General features: G+C 43.1%; 1 protein-coding gene across 1 annotated transcript in view; it reads right to left on the reverse strand.

Moving 5' to 3' along the window:
- The window catches only part of PNPLA7 (patatin like phospholipase domain containing 7), a 118543-nt gene that overhangs the window by 67096 nt on the left and 25722 nt on the right, over window positions 1–25725 (reverse strand). The window contains exons 16-20 of the mRNA XM_042878729.1: window positions 23598–23675; window positions 22572–22777; window positions 17305–17436; window positions 15945–16068; window positions 3419–3532 (exon numbers count right to left, since the gene is read on the reverse strand). Of these exons, the coding sequence (XP_042734663.1) occupies window positions 3419–3532; window positions 15945–16068; window positions 17305–17436; window positions 22572–22777; window positions 23598–23675 (654 nt within the window). The remainder of the gene's footprint in view (window positions 1–3418; window positions 3533–15944; window positions 16069–17304; window positions 17437–22571; window positions 22778–23597; window positions 23676–25725) is intronic.

The following is a 25725-nucleotide window of genomic DNA, read 5'->3' on the forward strand; positions in this document are numbered from 1 at the left end:
GATGGTGCATCCCTGAGCATCAGCTGTGCAGCACAGCTCAAGGAATGTGAATTACTGTAAGGACGAACAGAGCGTGACTTCGCTCATTTCTCACTGCTGATGAGAACAAGCATAACTCATGTTCACAGTTCTCTCACATATCAGGTAGATTTTTCTACTAATGCATTCAAGAGTTAAATTGCTTTGTGGATCAGCAACAAATATCAGGACTGGCAAACAACATGCAGGATGAAGCCTCTCCATTATTGGAATTAAAGGGACCTTCACCACTCAGATGCTCAAGGGGAACTATTTGAAAGGGTGATTCTGTCTCAGAAACTGCACAGCTCTTGGCTGTTTTGTCTTTTTAGGCTGTATGGAGGAACATCAGAACAAGAGCAATTCTCCTGCTGTGGGATTCCTGTGAGCATCTCACTCGGGGAACAAACACCAATGGTTGATCACCGTTTCCCCAGACAAACCCCAGGTGTGCAGAACCTCCTCACTCAGTCATGGACACAGGTTTGACAGAGGCACAGTTTGATTCATTTTTGGTTTTTCCTCCGTACAAAAAGCTAAGAGGGAAATCCTCCATCACTGCAGAATCACACTCTGGTTATTGCATCCTAGTTGGTTATTCCAAAATGACTGCACTTGCCATCCTTTCATTACTGTGTTTCTTCTGGTTGGACAGGGAAAAGATCATATATCCTGCATATAAATCCTTCCACCAGAGCAGCAGGAGGGAACACAGCACAGAGTTCACCTGGCTCGTCCCTCTGCTCAGCACTGAACACCACCTCAAACATAATGATTTCTTTAAGAGGTTATACAAACAAGTAACAATCTTGTAGCCTTTCTAGGGAGCAGATGCAGCCTTTTCTCAATATCCAGCTGCTGCAATTTCAGTACACTACCATTTGCTCTGTCTCAATACGGTGAGTAATTCATGCCCTTTCTATCAGAAGATAACTTCATACGCTTGAAAATAGCTATCATTTCTTCCATTAACCTTTCAATCTTTTTGCCTTTGTAGGTTAATATTTCCAAGCACCAGCCTACCATCCTTTGATCCTCTGCTTCTCATCATTTGGTCTGCCTCTTCCTTCAAGCGTGCTGCCACACGCTGATACTGAAGCTTTTCCAATACCAGGAAGAATGCAACCCCCCAAAAAGCATTTTAAGAACGGTCATATTTTCCACCACGGCACAGCACTGCTAAGGCACGTTCAGCTTTTCATCTCTATCATCCCTGTGGTTGGACTTGATACCTTGCAGGTCTTTTCCAACCTGAGCAACACTATGATCCCTGGATTATTCTTGTAGGACTGCTGCCCAGAGCCTTCCCTGAATGCAGTATATTAGTTTTCAGCCCAAAGACTTTTCTCCATTGCATCTCCTGAACTTCACTGTTGACTCTGTACATCCCAGCAGATTTCAAACTTTCTAGCCAGTCGTTTCTCCCCATCACTTGAATTCTGTCTCACTTCCACCCTTCCTCTCTTTTGTCTAATGGACCTAACAAGCGAAAAGAGAAGACACAAGAACTCTGAGTTCATATAAACATTTATCTCATTTTCTCAAGACAGTCCGAAGCCAACAAATCCTCTGCTTACGTTCCTCTAGTTCTAATGCTTGTTCAAAAATCACCCTAGAACAAAAACAGGAGCTCTCACAGTTTTGACACTACTTCAGTATTAATCTCAGAACTCAGGGATCACAAACAGCAGCAGCAAATAATGTGTTTTTCTAACAGCCTCTTTTGAGAGACAACTTTTCCTTTTGTTCCACTGCAGATAATTAGCTAAACTATAGGCAAGTCCTCCAAAATTCAGTCCTCGAAAGGTTAGGAATTTGTGGCTGATGGAATGCATTCTTTAGATCTGGGAGGATTACTTGATTTCTATTACAAGTAAGTGTTTGAATTATGCTATAAATACAGCACGCTAGTCCAACTTCAACTGCAAACTGGGAAGATTCACAGCTCCACAGAGGACCATCTGGGGGAAAGAGATTCTGCCCTTTGATGGAACAAGAAATGGAAAGAGAACACTGAAATTAATTACTGCCCATGATAAAAACGCAGGATCAGAACCCAGCCTTTGTGCAGCTCAGCATTCAAGATATTACTGAACGTTAAATGTTTAGTGCTTGCCTGTAATTCACAGTTTAAATGTCTGTGGGTAACATTTAAAATCATCAAGAAAGGATGAGTAAGGAGAAAGGTGGTTTGAAACTCCAACTGGTTCATTTCCTCATCTCCTGTTCAGTCAGCAAGGAGAGCAATATTGAAAGGGCAGCTCCAGCACCATGCCGTGCTATTGTGGCCCAGTTTGCAGCTAATTATGTACAAGAAGTCATCTATTACTACCAGTTATAAACGTGGACAACAAATCTATTAAGCTGAAGGGACAAGAACAGAACCAGCAAACTATTCAGGAAAGATTCAGGAGTCCAGGAGCGACTTATTAACTAACAAGAGAAGTCCAAAAATGTTGCAGCAAAAATTGTGCTTACCTGGAAATCAGGAAGATTCTGAACACTTACCACAGGGATGGAACTCTCCCGAATTAACAGACAGAAACCTCTGAGCTCTTGTAACGTGAGCATGAACACAAGCTAATTCACAACTACAAAAAATCCACAGCAAAAAACTATCTCCCAAGTGGTATTATGCTCTTAGAAAGACAAAATAACGGGAGTATTTTAATCAGTCTTGTCACTTTGGCAGCTTTTTAAGAAACCTGGTAAAATAACTACGTGTCTTAAAGAGAGGAAAAGAAATAATTTGAAGTAACAGCATTAAAGAATTGTCTTTAAGGCTAGTTAAATGACTTAGAGCTTAATGCCTGTGATGCACTTAGGGACAAAAACAATTAAATTTTAAGTCAGTCACTTAGATTTGCAGGAGAGAGGTATAATGTCAAGTGAATTAAAGAAGATGAATGACTTGATGGATTCAAGGGAGCAATCACAGTCTTCAGGACATAAAGAGATGGTGGCAGTTGCAGAATGAGGATGGATGGCACAGAAAGGGTGCAAGAAGAAAACCAGCTTCCAGGTATCAATGCTCTGGAAATAAAAGTATGTATAATCAAGGCTTGACTTTGAGTCCTACTGAGTAGGACACATGAATAACAGTATTTCAAAGTGATTTTAAAGATCAAACTGTCATTTACTGTTAATACCACTAAGTGATTTCCACTTTAATACAGGACATGGATACGTAGTAGTGTGAACTTTTTCTAGATATAGAGAGGATAAAGGGAAAAAAGCTGGTGAAAGTCTGGAATGGATCAGATCAGATTGAGACAGAACAAAATGTTTCCTGAGAACGCATCAATCATGCAAAAAAATCCAGAGGGCTCTGTGCTAATGGAGAGCTTTAGCTCCCGAGATACAATTTGATGCAGACAGAAAATAGTTGTAATTTTCCTACCTGGGGGAATTTGCGTTTGATAGATGTCAGGGCTCCCTCTGGGAGTTTGGCAAGTTCTGAGTCTCTGACGGCATGAACTGTTGTGGCTCTAGGCTGATGGGTTAATGCCTCTACCTGAAAGAGAACAGAGCCATGACATTAAAGATAACATATAACGTGTTGTAAAAATAGTATCTCAGGGTAAGGAAACCAAACAATTCCCAAAAATGGGACTATCATACTTTCTGGTCACCTACACTGCAAACAGAACATTGCTTTCCCTTCCACCCCCCTAGGAGCCCTTCCAGAGGGAGCTTCCTAAAGGCACATCCATGTGCAGCATGTAGCAATATCTGTGCAATCCAAATCTCACAGGTGTTCTGCTGTCCTGCAATCTCATAGCAACAGAAGCTGTAGCTTTTTGCTGTATCTTTTTATCCTTTGTTTTTAATTGCAAGAATGCCACCTGTGAGAAAGAGGAAAATCCAGTTCCTTACTGCTTTTTCTTTCTTTGTTCACCCTCCCCTCACCAACCATCACCCCAAAGTACATTTGTTTCAGTCTCAGAAGCTGAATGGCAGCAACCTTAAAACAAGCAAGAGTTCCTGAAAGAGATGAGAGTAACAAACCCACATATTTTGGCAGAAGAGAGCTTTGCTCTTCCCCAGGTACACGCATGTGGATCTGTGCTATGTGAACACAAAGACACGTTACAGGACGCAGCCGCCTGAATACAGCATCCAATTACTTAATTTAGAAACAATTTATGGAGAACAGAAGTTTGAAGAAAACGAGGGTGCTATGAAAATTAATAGAGATGCTCTCCTTTGCGGGGAAGAACTGCCACGATACAAAGGAGGAACAGGTTGTGAAGCCCCGCTCTGCAAAGTGCAGCTGTGCAACCGAATCCCCTCCTGTAGCATCTGCAGAGCCCCCAGCCCAGCAGCAGCTCCTGTGGTGCTGTGAGATGCAGAAATCAAACCCCCTGATGCAGTATTTTCACACTCCTAATGAGATTGCCCGCTAGGTGAGATGGCGTCACTCGGAGCTCAGGCATGAGCTGCAGCACTTAATTGCTTAGTAACAGCCCTGTGCACTTTTGCAAGTTCTAGCACCAGGGGTTTAAAATTTACTGGGTTTAAAATCCATACTTCATGCATTCAGGAAGAAAAAAAAATAATTGGTGGCTGCTGTAGTGGCTGTAATCACTGAGATGAACACAAAAACAAAATCCCCACCCTGGCTGCAATCCATGGGCACTTTGAAGAAAAACAAGCATCACCTCCCATTGCCAGTCACCCAGCAGAAATAGAAGAAAATAACATATCAGCTTATAATTGCTTTTTACAGATTTTGTTGCATAGCTTCTGTTTGCAGCAAATTCCAATGGACGCAATGCTTCCTCTACAGAACTAGAGACAGAGTTAATGTGGAGGATTACACACAGTGTGCTGGCTGAGCTGTGCCAGATAGGCACTTCTACCCACAGTACAAGCAGATAAATTTAAAACACACAGCTCCGTGACCCCACTTACAACAAGAGTGCATTCTTGGAAGACTGCACGTGCACAAAATGGGCAATGCACACAGCCACAGCACCTGCAATTAGTCCAGAATGCTGAGATTAGCCTGCTTGTATCATTAATTCTTTAAAACAGCTGGGTCAGAAGAGCTTAATTCAACCACAATTGTGCTGCGTGTGAACAACCTCACAAGTAAATGTGAATTAACTGCATTTTGCAAGACCTGGCCTTTGGTTTTTGTTCAGTGCTGGGGTGTTTTGTTCTGTGGTGATGTTTGGAACCAATTACACAGACCACAGGCCATGGGGTGAGGCCATGCCATCCCTGCCCATTCACAAGTCCCCTTTAGGGTTATCCCAATGGTTTTGTAGTATCTTCTGCTCATCCCTGATCCCTACTACCAGCTTCTGACCTCAGGTTTTCAGATCTGCCATTAAGCTTCCTCGTTCTGAAAGCAGATTAAGGATTTGAATCGCTAAAATAAAACCCTTTCTTCTCAACCACTCATCAACCGACCGAGTCCAATTTGTTTAAAGAGAAACACTCCCAGTGCCTAACACCCTTTTCCACTCTTTCCATTGTATGGGAGTGCATGAAATTAACTGCGCTCCCAGCAGCTCGCAAGTCTTTCAGAGGAGATGAGACTTGTGAAAAGAAAATTACATTTCAAAACAAAGCCTCGGGGAATTTTTTTTTTCCCTCCAAACTGTGACTTTTTCTGTTTCAATTGCATGCTGTTTGTCCATAGGGAGAACAAAAAGGAGATGGAGATCTTCCAACCTCATCTACTGGGAGCTGCTCAGGCCTGCAGAGCAAGAGGCATTCACAGCACTCCTGCAGCTGCAGCAAATGTGTTGAAAGCAATTCCCAGCTGAGAACAGAGAACAGATCTTGTGCTACTCTTGCATAAGTGCATTATACAGATCGAGCCAGCAGCTCGGCTGTTCTCATGCAAATAGACTCCACTGTGGTAGCTTAGAAACTATCCGGGGTCTCAGACACTGTACACCAAGATATCCAAGTTCTGCTTTGTCCTGATCATCCGCATTCGCAGCCTCTACTTCTGTTAGTTTCCCCAAATGATTCATATAATGCTGCTGCTTCTCTGGAAGATGGAAAGTTCCTATTTAACACCCAGAGCACCTGCAGGATTGATCTCCACCCTTGCTATGTTCTTGCTTCCCTCTTTGCACCCTGCACTTTGCCCACGTTGCACCAGTTCTATATTTTTTGTACATAGGAAGGACACTGCCAAATCAGGCGTTGGATTTTCTCACCCTTTTTGGGGACAGAAAGGCCTTCTAACCATTGAGTCGTATTTCTACCCTGACAACTAAGCTTTTCTTCTTTGTATTTATCCTTCTTAATAAACTGTTTGAGATGCTGCTTATTCAGAGGTGTGGGATTTGTTGGATTGGGTTTTTGTTGTTGTTTTTGTTCTGCTGCTATTGCTGTAAAAAAAAAAAGAAGCTTCAGACAACATAACGTCAAAATCTTGAATCTTGAAGTTGAAAACAATTCCCAAGTTGAAAACTTCAAGCCATATTCAGATTGATTTGGTTCCTCTGTCCAGTGAACATTTTAAGCAACCTTCCTTGTGTTTCAGGTTTGTTAGTACAAGACTTGGCAATCTAGCTTGAACTTGAATATGGACAAAATCCACCTGCAATCAGCAGATCAGCACCTAAGATTAATTTTTGGTTACACAGAAAGAGGGAGGAGACAGTGTAGTTTTTAGACACATAAGCAGATACATCTTCCACCCTGGCTCAGAAAGAACCTGATTCCAGACTGCCGCAGCCATTTATCCCTTCCAGCACACAACACAGCTACAACATTTGCCCCAATGTAAGGAAGTACCCCTGCCCCTTTCCCATTTCCTTTCAAATCTGACTGACCATAGTATATTTTACTGGAAGCAAAGAATACTTCTTTTGGTCCTCTGGTTCTTCTCTCACAGCATCCTCTCCTCTTCCTCCCCAGTGACAAGCCTCTATCAGCAAGCTCTGCCCTTCACTGGTGTTGCTTTATTCCCCATTGCCATTTTTTATTCACCCTGCTCTCCTTCAAATGATCCTCCAGTGCTCATGGAGCCCCCTGAAGGCTGCAGCCACCACCTCCCTGCTCTGGCTCTGCTGGCTCTTCTTCTACCAGCTGCCTTGTTTCAGCAGCCGCACTGCAGCACCAAATGTCCCATGCCCATTTCTCCCACATCTGCCCTATGGCTCCTCATGTACAGTAAATGTTTCCTCTCTTCATCACATCCTCAGAAGCCCGTCTGCACAACGCTGCCTTTTTTCCATCTCCTCTACGAGATTTATGAAGCCATGCTTTGAGTGCTATTAATAATTTGCATTGAGGACCATGTGGAAATTTTAAGTGTTACTCCGTGGCCCTTGTAACTGATGGCACACTTCATGCAGAAGGTGGTCCCTCCTTCACTGCAGTTCCGTTGGTGCTACTGCTAACAAAAGAAGAAAAAACCCACAGACAGACCTATGCTCTTTTTACTGTTGCTTCCAGTTAATTCTGACAGGCTTTTTTTCATCTTCTCCTAATTCAGCATTAAATAGTGATAAAAACACATATGACGCATCACGTACGATGCCAATGATTCACAACCTTGGCTTACAAGCTTTTACAAAGAAAAAGTGCTATAAATCCTTTAAAACAAGGGAAAAAAGCAATTTATTTTCTCACGACCTCTTCTGACTCCACTTTCGACAGTCATCCCTGACAGTCCCTCCAGCTCTCCCCAAATTACACAGTTGGAAAGTAACATCCAGCAAGGACCCTGCCTGCTGTAAGCTGGTCTAATTACTCCAAATTCCTTCTTGAGCCACATCCAACAAAACACTTTCAACGTTTGCTTAACTTCAGCATACGCAGCCTGCTACTGCAAGGAACCTGCTTCAGCAGGGGGTTGGACTCCCTGATGTCCAGAGGTCCCTTCCAACCCCTGTGATTTTGTGATTGTGGATGAATATCCCCAGGGCAGGACATACAGCTATCCACACGCTGAGCTGCAGGCACCTCAGATACACTGAGGAGGACTTGACCATAACCAGGGCTCCTTCACGTTAGCCTGTCTTCAACCAGCATTAGATTCATAAGCTCTTTCAGTTCTTCCACGCATTCCCTTCCTAGCCACGCGTACAACACACTGCTTTCAGCTTCTCCTCCTTTATAGCTGTTATTTCACCCCAATAATCTTTTATTCTTCTAGATACTGTATTTCTTTTCTCATATTCATCTTTTCCTTGCTGTGAGCTCACAAAAAGCAGTCATCTTGGCACAGCACAAAGCCCAGCCATGCACCTCCATCCTCCAGCACAGCAAACCAGCCAGCACCACAGGAGCACGAGGTTGAGGTGTCAGAGGACCCTGAGAAGGTCTGAACCCCAGAATTTAAGTTAACTTAAAATCTTCATCTTCCAAATCTCGCCTCATGGCAGCCCCAATTGCTGTGTGCCTGTTAGCCTGGTGTTTGTATGCTTTAATGTTTTCATGCTCATTCAAGACACTTTGGCAAGAATCAGCCCAGAAACAAGCACCTAAAGGAACAGGGGAAGCCACAGGGATGAAATACAGCACCCAAGGAAGCGTAGATGCACCATCAGAGGCATGAGATTAAATGTCAACACTGACATCTGCTGATAGTTTAAGAGGCTCATGGCAAAATAAAAAACAAGGCAGGTATGGGCAGCACACACATCCCAGCAGCCAGCACAGCCATGCAGGCAGACAAAGACCATGCACACATGGTTTGTCACAGCAGTGCTTTCGCCAGGCTGGGACAGGAGATGAGGCTGCTGCAACTGAACACGGCCATGTAATCTAATGAATGTTACATGAAGGGCAACCAAACCCTATGTGGAACATTTCTCTTATGGTTTAAACAAGCTGCTCTCAGGCCTTGCCTCAGCTTGTCTGCACCTGAAGCAAATACGTGACTTATCTAAAATACGTTTCCTCCAGCCAGTCTGGACAGATCCAAAACATTAACTTGCTTGTATCAGAAAAGGACAGAGGAGACACTGCTGGAAGCAATGAACGAGTGGGAAGTGCAACCAGACGAGCTGCAAATCGATGCTATTTGTGGGAGCAGTGCCAGAGGATGAATGCAGTACACCATGTACTCTCAAAAGTTGTTCTAACAACCACTTTCTGCAATCCTTTGTGTGCCAAATTAACCCTGAGACTGAGGACATCCAGCACTTACAGTATGCAGAAAGAGGAATCCAAACCTCTCTTCTATTTATATGTATGATTGCATATAGGATTTACACACACACAGAGACATACAAGGAAGACATATGCACCTTCACACACATGTACCTATGTATGTAAAAACAAAGGCTGAGCTTCCTACCTTTTGTAATTAAGGCAGTGGAAGTCAGGTTACTGCTTCTCCAGAGAGAACTGAGCCTGCATGTAGAAGCAGTGCAGTGACAGCTCTGTTACATCGCCGAATGTAATTAAGGGACAGAAAAGAGAAAGGATGTAGCTGGGGAAGGGAACTGCTAGCAGACCTCCGGGTGTATTTCAGCTTCACTTCTATCTACATCTGACTGTAGAGAAGATGGGAAGTCACACTCACACACTTCACTCCCCTAAACCAACAGAAAGCCTACCTACAAAAGTGCTACCTGGAGTACTTCCCTCCCCATCCATCCCCTCCCCCCCCAAAAAAAATACCAACCCAACAGCAGTCATTAAATGTATGCAGGTTGTCTGAAGAGCATCTGCAAGCATTGTGCCACTGACAGGCACTCAGCACATTCCTGTTTTGACTGAATGGTACTCGAATAGGGGGGTTGGACTCAATGATCTCTGGAGGTCCCTTCCAACCCCTACAATTCTGTGATTCTGTGAATGTCAGCAAAAGAAGGAGAGAACAGAGCACAGTGACCTGCTCAAATACCTTCTAACAAGGGTAAGGTCTGATTGCCTTCGACTCAGCTGCATCACAAGAACAGCAAACCCAGCTGCAACTTCAGCAACATCCTTCCCCATCCTTCACTGCTGACTGTTTCTCCACGAATTCTGTTTCTCACCTCCGTTTCCTGCTGTTTGTGAGGCTCCAAGCACTGCCATGATGGAAGGGATCCCATTTCTCTCCCTTCCTTAATGTCCCTTGCCAAAAAAGACAAGTTGTAAGGAAAGAAAAAAAAAAATTTTTGCTAACAACTTCTGCAAGTATTTTGCAAAGGTTGAAGGGGACGTGCTGTCAACTCACACCACTCGCAAACCAGCTTAGTTTGAGATGCAGTGTTCCTCAAAATGGAAAGGAGAAAGGAGCAGAACACAGGGGAAATGTGAGATGGTCCTGAAGAGGTGACCAGAAGTTGCATAGGAGAGTTAGTTGATAGGTGGACAGTAGCCATGACATAATGAAAAGGAAGTTTGTCTGGAAGAAGGGAGACAGGAAGGAATGATGGCTTGATGAAAGAAGAAGAAGGGGACCTCTCTGAAACCCAGCAGGTCACCACCCCATTGCTACCTGCCATCACAGACCCTAATACTCTCTCAAGAGCACTTGGCTAAGGAGCTTTACTGGAGGCACCTCCAAAACCAAATGACTTCCTCTCACAGTGTCAGAACTGGAAAAATTAACACCAGACTCTACCTGTGTTCTTTGCAGTCCGTTACCAGACATCTAAACTGCACCACAACCATCTTCAGCTATGGTCTGCTTACATCAGCTGTCAGAACTTCACAGAATCACAGAATGGCCAGGGTTGGAAGGGACCTCAAGGATCACGAAGCTCCAACCCCCTGCCACACGCAGGGCCACCAACCTCCACATCTCACAGCAGCCCAGGCTGCCCAGGGCCCCATCCAACCTGGCCTTGAACACCTCCAGGGATGGACGGGGCATCACAGCCTCTCTGGGCAGCTGTTCCAGCACCTCACCACTCTCTCTGTAAAGAACTTGAGTCAGATCAAGATAAAATACAAGTTGAGGAAGATGAAAGAATAAATTGTGGCAGGCATGAGAACCTGAAAAATATACACTGTTCAACAGCTCCGACCATGAGGAAGCCCCTGGGAAAGACCTGGGAAAGTGAGGTCCAGCAGGCTCAGAGCAATGACTTCCCTTCAGCCGAGAACATCCCCAAGGTAGGTCTGGAAATCAGGACGCCAAGCTTCTAATTTCAGTCTGACACAAATTCAGCTGTGCAAGCGTGAGCTCATTTCTCAGAGCTTCCCATGTCTCATTTCTCCACCGGTAAATGCTGCTATCTTTGTTTTTCTTTACAACTTCACACCTAAGATACTAGGCAAAAAATAATTTTAGTAACATATTACCAAGACAGGCTGTGCAAGAGATGGCAAGAGAACACCTCCCTCCAGAACCACGTATTCCAGCTCAATACCAAGTGACTTCTGGACCTCATCCACCTCCAGTTTCCACAGATACAGGCTGTGTACAGAGCGCCTGAGGTGCCATTAATCCTGAATTAACCTCTCATTTTTCACTGCCTTAAAGCTTAGGAGCTGAAGAATTCATAGTTTGAATATAATCACATGCAAGTAATAAGGAAAAAAAAACCTCCCACTTGCAAAGTACCAATGGAACCAGCCCTAACAGAGTGGAACTTGCCTGGTTTTAGTGCTGTTGTTGAGAGTAAAATGCTATTCAGTGAGCTTGGTGCTGCCAAGAGCAGGCAGCGTATGGCAGCATTAACAGTGATAAGGAATAAAAGCCTGACAAGTCTAATCCTGATACCGGTGTTCCCTTGGAGGATTACTCAGCAATTAAACATTTCTAACAGTGGCACATTTTAAAAGGACGGTGCTCCAAACCCCTGAGGAAATCTGAATCCATTTACAGATTATCTTGGGTTTTAACTTTTTAGAGAGAAAAAGAACCATGCACACTGAGCTGTGTTAACATTAACGAGATGAACAGCTCAGCATCTAAAAACACCTGGAACAGCCATTATTTCTAGAGTGCAGAGCACAATTTCCTGCACAGCAGAACTGGTGTGGTGTGCTGCAGCACTGGCAGTGCATCTTCTTGTGCTGCTCTGCACGGAGAGCAGCAGAGCACAAATGCCTTTCTGCACATGTTTTGCTACCCACAACTGAATGAAATCCTCCAAGTAAGAAGGGCTGTTCTGAGTGTTAGAGAAGGGCAGGAAGGGTCTTGAAGTAACCAAAACACTGCAGCAAATTCCCCAGCAGGGCATTTCTGACAGCCAGCTGGTTTCCTGGTCAGATGCTGCAGACAGCAGTTTCCTGGAGCAGGTGGCTGCAGGTAAGTCTAGCTACAAGGCAGCAGCCCCACTTTTAAACATATTATAAGCTCAACAGCTGCCACCAACTCCCCTGCGAGCTGCCTGGTATTCAGTCATCTCAGAAACACTGCAGCCTTTCTTCAGGAACTCACTTAAGACGAAATGTTCGCTTTCATGAAAAGCTAATTACATTGAAGGTTCCATCCCCACCCAGATATCTGAAGGGAGCAGGCAGAATACAAATAGCTTTTCTTCGGCAGATTATTCTGCAGGATAGCTTTAGTTTGTTTTGTTTTCCCTGCTCCTTCTCCTTACCCAGCTGTGCCTTTCCAACAACACAAGAAGCAAGAAACACCCAACTCAACCCATGCTTGGGGTTGTAATCCCACAACCTACCTGGGACTGTAAAAAACAAACAAACAAACAAATCAATATGAACCCACACACAAATAAAGAAACAACAAAAAGCACAGAAGAACTCTTCTGAGCTCCTCTCAGTCTCATTAGCTGTGCTGGGGCCAATGCTACATGTCAACCAGTGAGCCAGTGAGCCTGATGCCAACAGGCGTAACGAACACGCAAATGAAAAGGAATCCTCCTTCTCGAAAAAAATCCACAAATGAGATCAAAATCAAGGGTAAAAACTTCAATCTGCAGCAGTTGTCCAAGATCAGAACTAAAAAGATACCAGTATAACATTTTAAACAACTTGTGAGGAGAATCCCTAGCGCCAAACATAGTGGAATTAGAATTTAATTTCCTCTGAGGACAGTTGGGCATAGGTGACCCAATGCCAGTACCCTTTAGCTCACATAACTTCTTCATAGCTTCATTATACTGTTAACATCCCAAGGTTTTTCACAAGCTCATCTGTAGGAAATAGCGCCAACAAGTTAAGAGTCTCCCGCAGAAGGGACAAATCAGAGCCTCTACACAACAGCACCGTCACAAACTGTATTTAAACATGAGGGGATTACTGAATAGATTCATCGTTGCCCACTGGAAACCAGACAGAAGGCTTTCAAACAAGTTCTGATATTACCTGATACAGCAGCCAGAAGTGCCCATTAGTGGGAAGAGCAGCAGCAAGCAGCTGGCAGAGTCCCTCTAGGAGGGCTCCCACCTTCCCCACACACAACTACTTGAGGCAACTCCAAGTAACAACAGGAGGAAAGCAAATCTCAGTTTCTAATCCATTCCTCTCTCCCTGAACTGACAGACCTCAGGAACAGATGCCACTGAGTCAGTACAAGGAACAAAACAGTTTGAGCCACAAGTTAATCCTTGGGAGTGCACACATGCTTGAAAATTTACATCTTGTCTGAAGCCCTTCACGTTTCAGGACTTCACTTCTGAAAGCAGAAATGACAGATACTCATTTCCCATGCGTATGACACACAGCACTTAAGACATGTGAGATAAAGGTAAACAAAATACATCGAGTACAAGACTTGCATCTTTAGTTAGAGCACACAGCTCAGAGTGACACGGTGGTCTTGGAGAGGTTTTGGAGATGTACACTTCACAGGCTGACCAAACTACCAATACTAAGCACTAATTTGATTCCTGGAAGCACCTAGGCCCTTCTAGTGACTTCATTTTCTAGAAAACAAACAAAAGACAACAACAAAAAAACCTTCAGCGTGTTTTTAAAGGCTTATACTAGATCTTGCAGAATGGGATAAACAAATCTCTTTAAAAGGAGAAATGTCATTTTACTGATGCCCTCTGCAAAGAACGACTCCATTAATCTTGGCAATCTTTATAAATCCTCCCCCGTGTTTTCAAAAGACAGCCAGAGCATCGAGATGCGTTCAACAAATGGCAGCATGAGTCAGTGGGCCTGGGAACCATGGGAAGGAAGGAAGGAGGAGGTGACGTCCACGGAGTCACAGAAGTCTTCAGATGACTCAAGTCATAACTCAGATCCAGAGCAGTTCAGACAAGTCGTACGGTATTTCTGCATCCATGCCTGGGAAGGCACCCACAAACACTGCACTGTTAGGGCAGACGTACATGGAACCAACCTCTCTTCCCTCTGCAGGTAGCTGAGCCACTCTGAAACCTTGTGCTGAAGGAGGCACCCCTGCTTGCACAGGGAGGGAGAGTTTAGGCCACGTGCTCCGTTATCGTCATCCAAAACTTCTTTCAGACAGCAGAACAGTTCAGCTGTTTTAAGCTGGTAGCTGCAGAAGCTTGGCAGGGAGCTGCTGACTACAACCAGTACACAAGAGCAAGGAAATAACAGCAAGGAAACACCTGACACGTCAAAGCTGTCAAAGCCTCATTCACACACTAGAAGACCTCATACCAGCACAATTAGCCACGAAAGATCTCAGCTTCTGTTCCTGCCAAACCACATCATTTTACCCTTAATGAGGTACCCCAAAGAAACAGCCCCAAAAAGAAAAACAAAGAAAATTTGTGAGCATGCCTAGCTGCAGAAATAGACCTGCTTCTCCAAGCACTGATCCTGTGGAGATATCCTGAACTGCTGCTCACATGTAACTAAAACAGACATGCTGCAGCCACTAGTCCAGAACACATCAGATTTTGCAGGAATACCATCAGAATTGTTACCACATTAACTTCAGAACAATGTACAACCTAGTTGTAAGTTACCAGGCAAGTCAAGGTGAGTTGGGCACACACTAAAAAGGCCCCAAAATTTTGCCCTTGTTATTTGAAATCTTTTTATTTCTCTCAAACAAAACAGCTGAGATGTATTTGCAGCACAGGTCTCTGGCACTGGGAGCTGACCTCGTCTTACAACACAGACACAGGCCAGTTCTGCAACCCACCTGCATTCAGGAACAGCCAGCTCTCACATACTGACTGGTAAGCTGGCAGTGAGCTCTTCTTTGCTGGGAACACAACTTCTGGGTCTTACCTCTACCAAAATCACCACCTTTTGCAATCAGTATGATCTTGAATCAGCTCTCTAAAGGAAAACAGTCTACAGTTCTTCCTCTCCCTCTTGACCTCTGTAAACAAGAATTTCCTCCTGTACTACTAATGCCAACTCGTGCTTTCTTTATTCAGAGTCAACCAATTCTGGCTGTAAATACTACTAAAACATTCACTTTCAGCTCAGAGAGTAGAAGAAGGATGGCACAACAGCCTCAGCATTTTGGAAGCCTTCTAGTTTTAAACATAAAAGTCAAGCAAATTGTGACTACTTATGATGGGGGATTCCCACTTCAATCGTTTAACTAAACCTGAGAAACTAACACACAAACAGGGGAAATAAATTAAGCATGGATAAATACTACACTTTTGAAATCAAAATTTGCTTCAGTAGTGTACAGTTTCTTACCAGTCTGACGAAGCCCTGAAATTAACTCTGCTAACTCAAAGGATGTTAGTCTAGCCCAATCCAGTGGCCCAAGCCAACTCAATCTTTCTATGATACTAAATTTATTCAGATCAGAATTTAGTGCACATTCCCACAGTTCTTCCTGAATTATTTTAACAGCTGCATTCCCCTCACAGTGGAAACAAATGTAACCCACACTGGAAGAAAAAAAAGAAAAAAACCAAAACAAGTGTTGCCTGGGGATTTTTGTTCATCTGTGAGGAAAAGGTTGTTTTTTTTCCCTCTTTAAACCAAGTCTAACAATCCCATCCGCATTTCATCATATGAATGTCCAGACAGAAGCAACTTCTCATCTTCTCAACTTGTGAAAAGTCTACCAGCTGATGCGTGCATGAGTGTTTCTTTTGTGTGGGGCAATACCAGTTTCTCAGCTGAACCATTCACTCTCCAAAACTGACTCTTACCACTCCAATTAAGTCTCCTCGGCCATATTCACCAGTCAAGTGCTTCTTTCCATCATCCATCCGTATGACGGAGCGCAGCCGTCCGTTCAAGACGATGTAAGTGCAGTCTGACTTGTCACCCTGCCTAGAGAAAGAACCATCAAGTGAATGATCACTGCTCAGCAAATGCATCCAAAGTCATCTTCGTCTCTTCTTCAAGCTCAGAGACTATGAGAAAAAAGTTTAATCAACATTTAAACAGAACAAGGAAACAGGAAAGTGAAAAACATCCGTTAAAAAGTGACTTGGACATAGGTTGAAATGGACAGGCTTTGAACAACTGAATGATGCTGGGTCTGGATTTAGATAGCCAAAATGCAGGTGCTCTCTGGAGGAGACAAGAGGCTCACTGCTGGGTACAGCAGGTGCTTGCTGCAAAATTGATATGGATGCACAAAGGAAGTCTGCAGGTCCAAAAGAAAAAATTGAGTGGCTCAGCATTTAGATTCAGCTCAGTGCACAAAACAGTTGATCATTAAGGTTTTGAAACATCAAGTTTGCAGGACTAAGAATGCTATCTGGCATTCAGATTTCCAGCACAACACAGCACATGGACCACGTGCAATGCTTCTGTAGTAAATTGAAATTAATGCACGGAATTCCAAAAGCTTTTTAACAAGATCTTAGCGACTACATCTGTTTTGATAGAGAAAGTAATGACAAACTTCCATTTGCACTAGTGCTGCAGGAACTGTAATACATATCAGAATTACAGTTATATGGTACACATACTAAATTTGACCTTTGCACCACTGAAATCGTAAAACAGCTTTATTGCATCCTAGTACAAAATTAATAAATCAAGCTTTAAATTAATAAATCAAGCTTTCCCAAGGAAAACTTCCACCCTGAAACTTAAAATGCAATTCCTGTTTTCAATTTATATTAAATATTTCTAAACAAATTCTATTTCAGTTCTGTTGTTTACTTTTGAAAGACCAAAAAACTCTGTGGATGATATTCATGCCCTTGGAAATGCAGAAATTATACTAGAACATACAGCTGGCTACGTCTTAATCTCTTATGCCACTTTAAAAGTGTGTCAAGATGACACGAAGGATGAGGAAGAAAAGAATTTTAACAACTCCTGGAGCCGAGCGACAAATCAATGTTAAAGTGTGCTGCACAAAAAGGAAAAACCTCAGCATGCAGAAACAGATAAAACCTGATAAAATAGTTGATAAATTGAGTCCAAGAGTTTTTATTCCATATATCGCCTAGGAAGCATGGCTCCTTAACTCTGAAAACCTGAATATTAGATAATCACGGAACCATAGAGGTTGGAATAAAAAAAGAGCATCCAATTTTGTCTGCATCTTACCTGTATACAGCTCGTCCAGCCTCAACTTCCATCCAATCCAGGGCAAAGTCAATTTGCCTCACAAATGGGGACATTCTCTTTACAACAGTGTGGGCCACGCCGAGCACAACGCTTGGCTGCTCTCGCATTATCCTAGAAGACAAGAAGCATTATTTAAGTACTTCCCAAAGGAAGGAACAGGTACACACATAACGATCCAGGCAGAGATGGATGAGAGCCTTGCTAGCTCTCGTTCATGGACCAGTCTCCAAAATTCCTACTCAGAAACAACAGACGTGACTCAGGATAACAATTCATGTTGTCCTGAAGATTGTTCCTCTCTGCCATTCTGCACCTCTACATCTCTCAAATGTGCTCTCATTTTTCCCCCAGGTGTTATTTCAAAAGTTCCCTTTTCCCTTTGCAAAGACCACAACTAACAAAGCTTCTGATCTTCATACTGAACCTCCTGAGAGATGCTTAAAGGCCCCTAGCATTAACTAAACCACATAATCTAGCACTTCTCTAAGCTGAAAAACATTGGGCATGTTCTGTTAGTGATAAATGCAAATTCTACACTGACTGCTAGGACTGAGGTAAATAGCTCTCACAGACACCAGTGAATGTTTTTCTTTCTTTCCTTTCAGAATGAGGATCACTGTGACCTGGCACCTTCTGAGTAAGCACTCCAATTCTTACTGAAGAACCACTCCACAGCAGTGAGCTGATTGCACGTTGCTCTAGATGCACACCCATTAGGACAGAACACAACTATTCTGTTCCTGTGCAGCATCGAGAGCAATTGAGCTCTTGGAGGGTTGTGGCACACTACCATAAAAATGGGCATCTCACAAAGCAGCAGCACAATTCAGAAAGAAACAAGTGGGTGAGCATATGCAGAGCCAGTACACAAAGGACACACAGAGGAAGACGACAGTTATGTTAAAGCCACGCATGGGGAGAAAAAGAAAGTCTGAAATACAGAATATTTTTTCCTGCATCAGTGTTCCAGACATTGTGCCTGGGAGACCCTGCACGTGTGGGAATTCTCACTAAGCACAAATGTTGTGAGAGCCACAGTTAGCCTTCTTACCCTATAAAACAGAAAGGCAGGGAGCATGGCATGGAAGGAGCACAGGCAGCCTTTGTTCCTCAGCTGAAATACAGCTCGTTGTAACCTAGGAGAATTTAGAGAACGTCTGAATACTGACACGTCATCCCTGAATGTGGTATCAAAGCAGACTCATTGAGAGCTCTTCCCTGCCTGGATGAAGCACAGAAGCTGCTCTGTCGTGTTTTGAACATGTCAGTTCTACCATTAATTAGCCCACCAGCTGCAGCAAGAGATCCAGAGCTGGCCATCACTGTGCATCAAGTGCAGCACGCGCAGGTACCATAGGGAGCCTTCATGTTTAGCACACGACTACGCTGCTTAGCCAGCTCCTCAAGTTCCTCTTTTTGCAATAATAAAGGTTAGAATTTCTTCAACTAAAACCTCTGAATTTGGAACAGAAGAGATTCATAGAATTACATCCCTACTCTGTCATGAACTCTGCAAGGTGAGCTACACCAAGTATCAACTCTTAAATTCAGCACTATTTAAAGTTCACCCATCAAAACAGGATGACAAAACCGTGAGGCAGCTTTCCTCTCCTGTCTCTTCCATCTTGCCCAGAGGTTTCCATGCCCTCTCTGCCCCCTACTCAAGATGCCTACAGACAGCCCAGGTTTTGGTAAGCTACCATTGCACTCGCAAGCAATGCGTTACCTTTCAGAAGCTTCACCACACTAACACTGACTTGGGGAAAGGACAGAGAAACTGGAAAAGGCACCCCAGAATAAACACCAGAAAGCAAGAAGCCCTAATCCATTAATGCACACAAAAACCCAAGTCTGCAACAAGGCCTTCTCAGCTGCTTTAAAGGTTAAATAAACTCCCCGAAATCTCCTGAATGCTTTAGCTCATTATTTTTACCCTACTAGCTTATTCCACTCTCAAAGTCTCCTCCCACACAGGCTGACTGCTGTGATCAATAAAAGCCATTTATACCTTTCCCTCCCTCAAGATATGTATCTTAATACTTAATGCACTCTAAATGTAAACTGGAGAGAGGCTGCTTTTATTTCAGACCTGAGCTGTTTATTGTTTCGCTGAGTGCTATACAGCTTCAAGAGTATGTTAGCATGGAAGGTAACAGTCCACCCTCATGCACAAGACAAGAGGATTTTTCTCTACGTTATCAGCTTAGTTTACTTCCTTTTAGGAGGCATTTTCATCTTTCTCTTCTGCTTGGCACATGCCTGGCATGGGGAAAATGAAAAGCCAAAGCTCTCTATTACAAAAGTCTGTTGCTGAAGGGTTCCTCAGACAATTGTTTGTAACCAGCTACCAAAATGAAAGGGCTGCCCTGGTGCCTGTGACAGCCTGGGACTCACGCAGATGTTCTTGTGCTGTGGATGCGGTTCAATGCTCAGCTTGGCTAACAATACAAAATAAAAATCGAAGCACTTCTACTTCTCTGGCAGGCATACGTGATTAGACTCCAAACTGTGGAACCCACTGAAGGAAAAGCGTGACAGAGTCCTACTCCCAGTACTGAGGAACCTGAGCATATTCCTCCAGAGAGCCTCGGTTACATTATCCACCAGGAGACACCAACAGTTGCAGTGTAGGCACTGTACTTTTAGTACATCACTTTAGCAAAACAGCAGAACATTTAAGGTATAAGCTGTATAATTAGCTTGTGTCACCCCCCTCTACTTAAACTTTACACGTACAGATCATTATTTAGGCACATTAGCATCACATGAAAGGCTCCTGCTGCAAGGTTTCAGTGAAAAGGACTTCATCTGTTGTGCAACATCCAACCAGCAATTCTGCTCCCTGGGCTACTTCCATTACTGTGCTCTTTGTCTGATAGCATCTACTGACCACGTTCTGCTTCACCTGCCCATCAACCACTGAGGAAAAACACACAGTGTTCTGGGGCAGCTCAGAGGAAGAGTAAAGTATGTGACAAGAAAGGAAGAAAGAGTTGTTGGAGAGCAGTGAGAATAATAAGGTTCTGGTCAAATTACTTCTGGTCAGTAAGATCAGATGACAGGAACATATAATTCAAACCCACAAGATTCTGAGACAAGGAAAGTCTATGATTGCAGGACTACACGCAAAATGCATAAAAAGAGAGACATAAAGCTTTAGTAACAAGTCTCTTTTCTCAGAGAGTTACAGATGATGAAGGCAGATGCTTCTGAAAGACTCTGCAATGACATTTTTAAATATGGGAACAAGAGTTGGAAATGAAGCTTCGACTTCACGAGAAACTGTGATGATTGAATGCTGAAAGATTCAGAGACAGTAAAATGCACTGAATGGGCAACAGACATTTTAAAGAGAAAAAGAAAGATATGGAAAGGTCCACAAAATGATGACGAGGTGGTACTCTGCTGTGTTACAGATCACTGACAGATTAATGGAAGCAAAAATGGAAGTTGACATAACAAAAGACAACTCAATTCTAAGTAGGTAGGAAGGAAAACATCACAAAAATGAGCTCAAGCAAATAAGAGAGTCTGCCCAGGACTCTATCAGATATCAGAACTGCAGAAGAGAGGAAAAAGGCAGAAATTTGATGGTTGGCTGAGAATACAAAGTATAATTTCAAGTTAAGAACAAGAAGGAAAACAATACAGAACTAGAAGTTCAGTGGAAACGCATCCAACACTTCATGGGATGGAACAACAGGGCAGCACCTATCAGAAATTAAACCAAATATCTGATATCCAACACACAGACTTGCACATATACAGCTGATCACCCAAGAGCAACATATTCAGTTTTGCAGAATACAGTCTTTTGCCTGAGGTAGAAAGACAAGGCTACAGAATAAGACTGGTAGAAATTATTAGGAACACAAACAAACAATTAAAATTCCTTAGAAAGTAAAAAGTAGAAAGAACAGTATAACATAGCAGCAGTCTAGAACAGACAGCTTGAAGAATCACAGAATCACAGAATGGCCAGGGTTGGAAGGGACCTCAAGGATCATGAATCTCCAACCCCCTGCCACACACAGGGCCACCAACCTCCACGTTTAATGCTAAACCAGGCTGCCCAGGGCCCCATCCAACCTGGCCTTGAACACCTCCAAGGACGGGGCATCCACCACCGCTCTGGGCAGCTGTTCCAGCACCTCACCACTCTCTGGGTAAAGAATTTCCCCCTGATGTCCAACCTAAATCTCCGCTCCCTCAACTTAAAACCATTTCCCCTCGTCCTACACATATCAACCCTTTCAAAGAGTTGATTCCCCTCCCCTCTGTAGGCTCCATTTAGGTATTGATAGGCTGCAATGAGGTCACCCCGCAGCCTTCTTTTCTGCAGGCTGAACAAGCCCAGCTCTCTCAGCCTGTCCTCATAGGGGAGGTGCTGCAGACCCCTGCTCATCCTAGTGGCCCTAGACGAAGCCCAACTGCAGACTGACAGCACACTCAAGAAGTAGCTGAAGAAGCAGTTTAGAAATTGAGGTATTTGATAAAAATTATGTTTATGAACTACTGTCTTAACAATAGCTTCATAAATACATAGATTCATAGAATCAAGAACACTCATCACTGACATGGACACTGAGACAGACGTTTACCAGTGCTGGGTGTCTCTGGGTGAGGGTTTTAACTACTAAATATCATTACTCACTTTAAGTCAGAAGTCAAGTATTATTTCCAGAAAGGAATCCATTTTGCACAGGAGCATTATTCTTTGACCTGTGCTGTTGGTGAGCACTGTCACATAAGTTACACCAAGACCAGTCATTTACAACACCTATCTGGGCCAATCAACTCTGATGGAGTCAGGAAGAACACTGATATGATTCTCCAGCAAAAAAGGAATCGTGCTCAGGAAAATGGCCTGACAAAAAAGTGCTTAAGCCAGCAAAGAATGGGCTCTGGCCGGAATCTCTTATTTGGATTATTAAGCCTGTGCATCTCAGGTCATAAATCACACCTCACTGGGCAAAATACTCTGTAAACCCAGAACAAAGGAGATAATCACCATTTAATAGTGCCACTATTCCCTGCATTACCTCTTACTGAAGATAAAAACCCTTCTGATAGATGGGTCAGAGCTCATCCAAGCATTTAAAAGCTCACATAAGTTATCTCGACTCACTACAAGTTGTACTGCAGTAGAATTGCACTGTACATGCATTAATCACTCACTATTGGTTCAAAAGAGTCATAAAATACATTTCAAAAAATTAAACATTAGTTTCCATGGCAGAACTTACTCGTAGAAGTGGGACTTGGAAATAGACAGGAAGCTGCAGTCTCGATTGGCCTTGATGGTGAAAATCAGTGGTTCCCCAGTGAGAACAGCAAGCTGGCCCACGAGTTCTCCTGGGTGAGTAATGAACAGGCAGGTGTCCTCCTCAGAGTCGATCTTCTGTTGGTACACGTGAAGCATCCCCGAGACCACAAAGCAAACGTTAACATCCTGGAGAAAATGGAGACAAAGCTCAACAGAGTCCCCAAAGATTTTAAAAGCAATTATCACAACGACGGTGCTATCATGGCAATCTGCTTTCCAGAAGGCCCTCTGCAGCTTTTAAGCCGTTAGGCGATAAAGTAAAATATGACAGTGAATTATTAAAAGGTCATGAATATTTAAAACTAAATGGCCACAGTATTGAAAAATGTGTTTCTCTTTGTATGGTTATGAAAAATTGAATCTGCATCTGTAAGAGCTCAAGAAATAAAAACAGGATTGGGAATGGAGATAGTGGGGTAATCACTGCAGCAGCTCAGCAAAACAGACTGGAGCAGCATTCTAGTTGTGGCTGCCCCTCACGTGCTTTGCATAAGCTTGTCTATTTCTATTGTATTATTATTAACACTGTATTATATAGATACATATATATTCCACTGTATTATTATTGTATCCTGAACACACTTTGCTAAAAACAAATAACGTGGAGTAATGACACCAAGGCCTGCAGCACAGAGCCTGGAAAAAAATTATGAGGGGAAAAAAAAAAGAATAAAAAGTGTTAAAAGGAATAAAATGGTGTTCGGCCACCATGCCTTTTCATGAAGGGGCATAAGAAGGTAAAAAGACAAGCACAATATTTTCACTAAAGCTGTGGCCACACTGTTACTCTGCATACGAGGAGAGGCTGAGAGCTGGGATTGCTTGGTAATAAGACAGGGTTTGGGATATGCCAAGGTGAGGGATTGTTTTGTTCAGAGTGGGAACAAAGACCAAACCAGACCCTCGTGTTCTCTCTGCCCCCCTCTCTCAGAGGGTGCTCACCCACCTGATCTCCCTGCCTTGACAGCACAGTCCCAGCAGTAACCTGATGCAGTGTCACTCTGTCATTCAGCAAGGAAGGATCCTGGAGAAAGGGATGGAGAAGTACAATTCATTCGTTGGTTCCCTGGTAAAGATCCAACGTGAGGATGCATTTAAACAAAGAAAATTGGAAATACAATTCCTGAAAGATCATGTTTTAAAGTATGTTAACCTTCTCAAAATATCATAATTATTGCATTTCTCTATCCAACAGTCATTTCTTCCAGAAGAAAAAAAAAATTCAGTTCTTTTCTGTTCACCAAACTTAAACTCTAAATGAATTTGTATCTTCCATTTGCACCCCCAGACTCCTGTAGAGCATATAATGGAAAGTGATCTGCATTAGGGCCCCAAATATCATAAAACATCAAGTTATTTTCAGAAGGTAAAACCAGAAGAGACTGTCTACATCATGGAGGAACAGGACACAATGAGCCAGCACTCAGCGCACAGCCTTGGCCCCTCCTTCTCCCTCCTCTGCTTCATCTCAAAGAGCCACTCATCCTACCAAACCTGAACGCTTCAGGACTCCTTTGCCTCAGCAAAACCTTCCAACCCACCCAAACCAGCACAACTTCCACAGCTCAGCATTCTGTTATCAGAACAGGCAGAGCAAATCCTGGCTCGAGTCACATTAGCAGTGCTTTAGCCACTAACAGCAAGAGCTGGAAGTACACCGACGTACAATTCAGGGCATGCAGGCATAACAACTTGCCTACAGACATTACCTTACTGCAGCTGAGATGTGAGCACTTTGCCACGTAACTGCCATGGCAGGCTTTCATAACTTTCAGTTGAGAAAAACAGAGCAAGAAAAATGATCTGATTTTTTCATTACACCTACAGCTGATAAGAAGAACAGATTTTCATTGAAAAAAAAAAAAAGTTTTATTGAAACCAAACTGTCTCATGGGAATTTATCCAATAAAAATAACCCGACAAGCACTTGTCAAAATATTTCAGTTCAGCAATATCAACTCAAGTAATTTCTGAGGGTTTTTTGGCCTATATTTGCTTTTATGGTTGTATTGGATTACCTATCCTTATATAAAATTCTTAATTATGAAAGTATCCCACAGTAAAGACACAGAAGCTCCCTAACCAGATCTACTTATAAACTGTCATTGCTTTTTTTTGGCTGCATTAGTTCTAAAAATCCTTACAAAGATGTTGTTTCTATCTAAGACTCCTGAAGTACTGAAATAGGTTGCATGCAAAGCTGTGAAGCCTGTGTCACCAGAGATCATTACAGACATTTAGACAAAACCAGGAATGACTTAATGTTTGATTCTGCACAGAAGGAGACTTAACAACCTCCAAGCTGTCCTTGAAATCTCACTTTTGACATTACCTCTCTGCTGAGGCAATAAAGAACCACAGAAAAGATCCATCTCCCCTTCTCAACAGAGAAGACCAGCAAATCCAAGACCAGCACTGCACAGTTTCGGAGCTTGAGCTGCACAAAGTTCCTTGCATGGACTCCCTCCATGCAGCCCCCAGCCAGAAGCTTGTAAAGAAAGCTGCTAACACAACAGAGTGAATCTCACACTGAAGTTCTACCTTTCTTTTACCACAGTAGACAACAAATCAGTAAAAGTTCATGATACAGAAGTGAAAACACAAACCACCTACAAAGGAAAGCCGTCATTAACTGGGACAGGCTTTTTTTTTTTTTTGGTCTAAGGAAATGATTCAATTCCCATAAAGCTCATGCAGAAGATGTGCCCTCCAGCATTATTTTACTCATAAACTTCAGATGAAGCCAAGCACACACAGGAGTGGTAGCAGACTGAAAGGAGCCCAAGACAAAGTCCCAAGGATTCAAGTTATTTGATACAAAGGAAAGACATAATTATGTAGTCATGTAACTAAGGGTCAGCTGAAATAACACTTGCCACTCCACTATATTATCTCTTCTTCTCTCTCTGTATCATGATATGAAAAAAAGCAGCACCATCTGCCACTAAAACACGGTTTTTATTCACTGCAATTGGCTTCTCTGAAAAACAGCATCTCAAAATGCCTCCAGACAGCTCATAAATAAAATACCCGAGCTCATTTAAGAGAAGAGCTCCAACAATTCAGTTTCCATT

The sequence above is a fragment of the Lagopus leucura genome, unplaced genomic scaffold (assembly GCF_019238085.1).
Source record: "Lagopus leucura isolate 7727_CA_CO unplaced genomic scaffold, USGS_WTPT01 Super-Scaffold_100022, whole genome shotgun sequence".
NCBI lineage: Eukaryota > Metazoa > Chordata > Aves > Galliformes > Phasianidae > Lagopus > Lagopus leucura.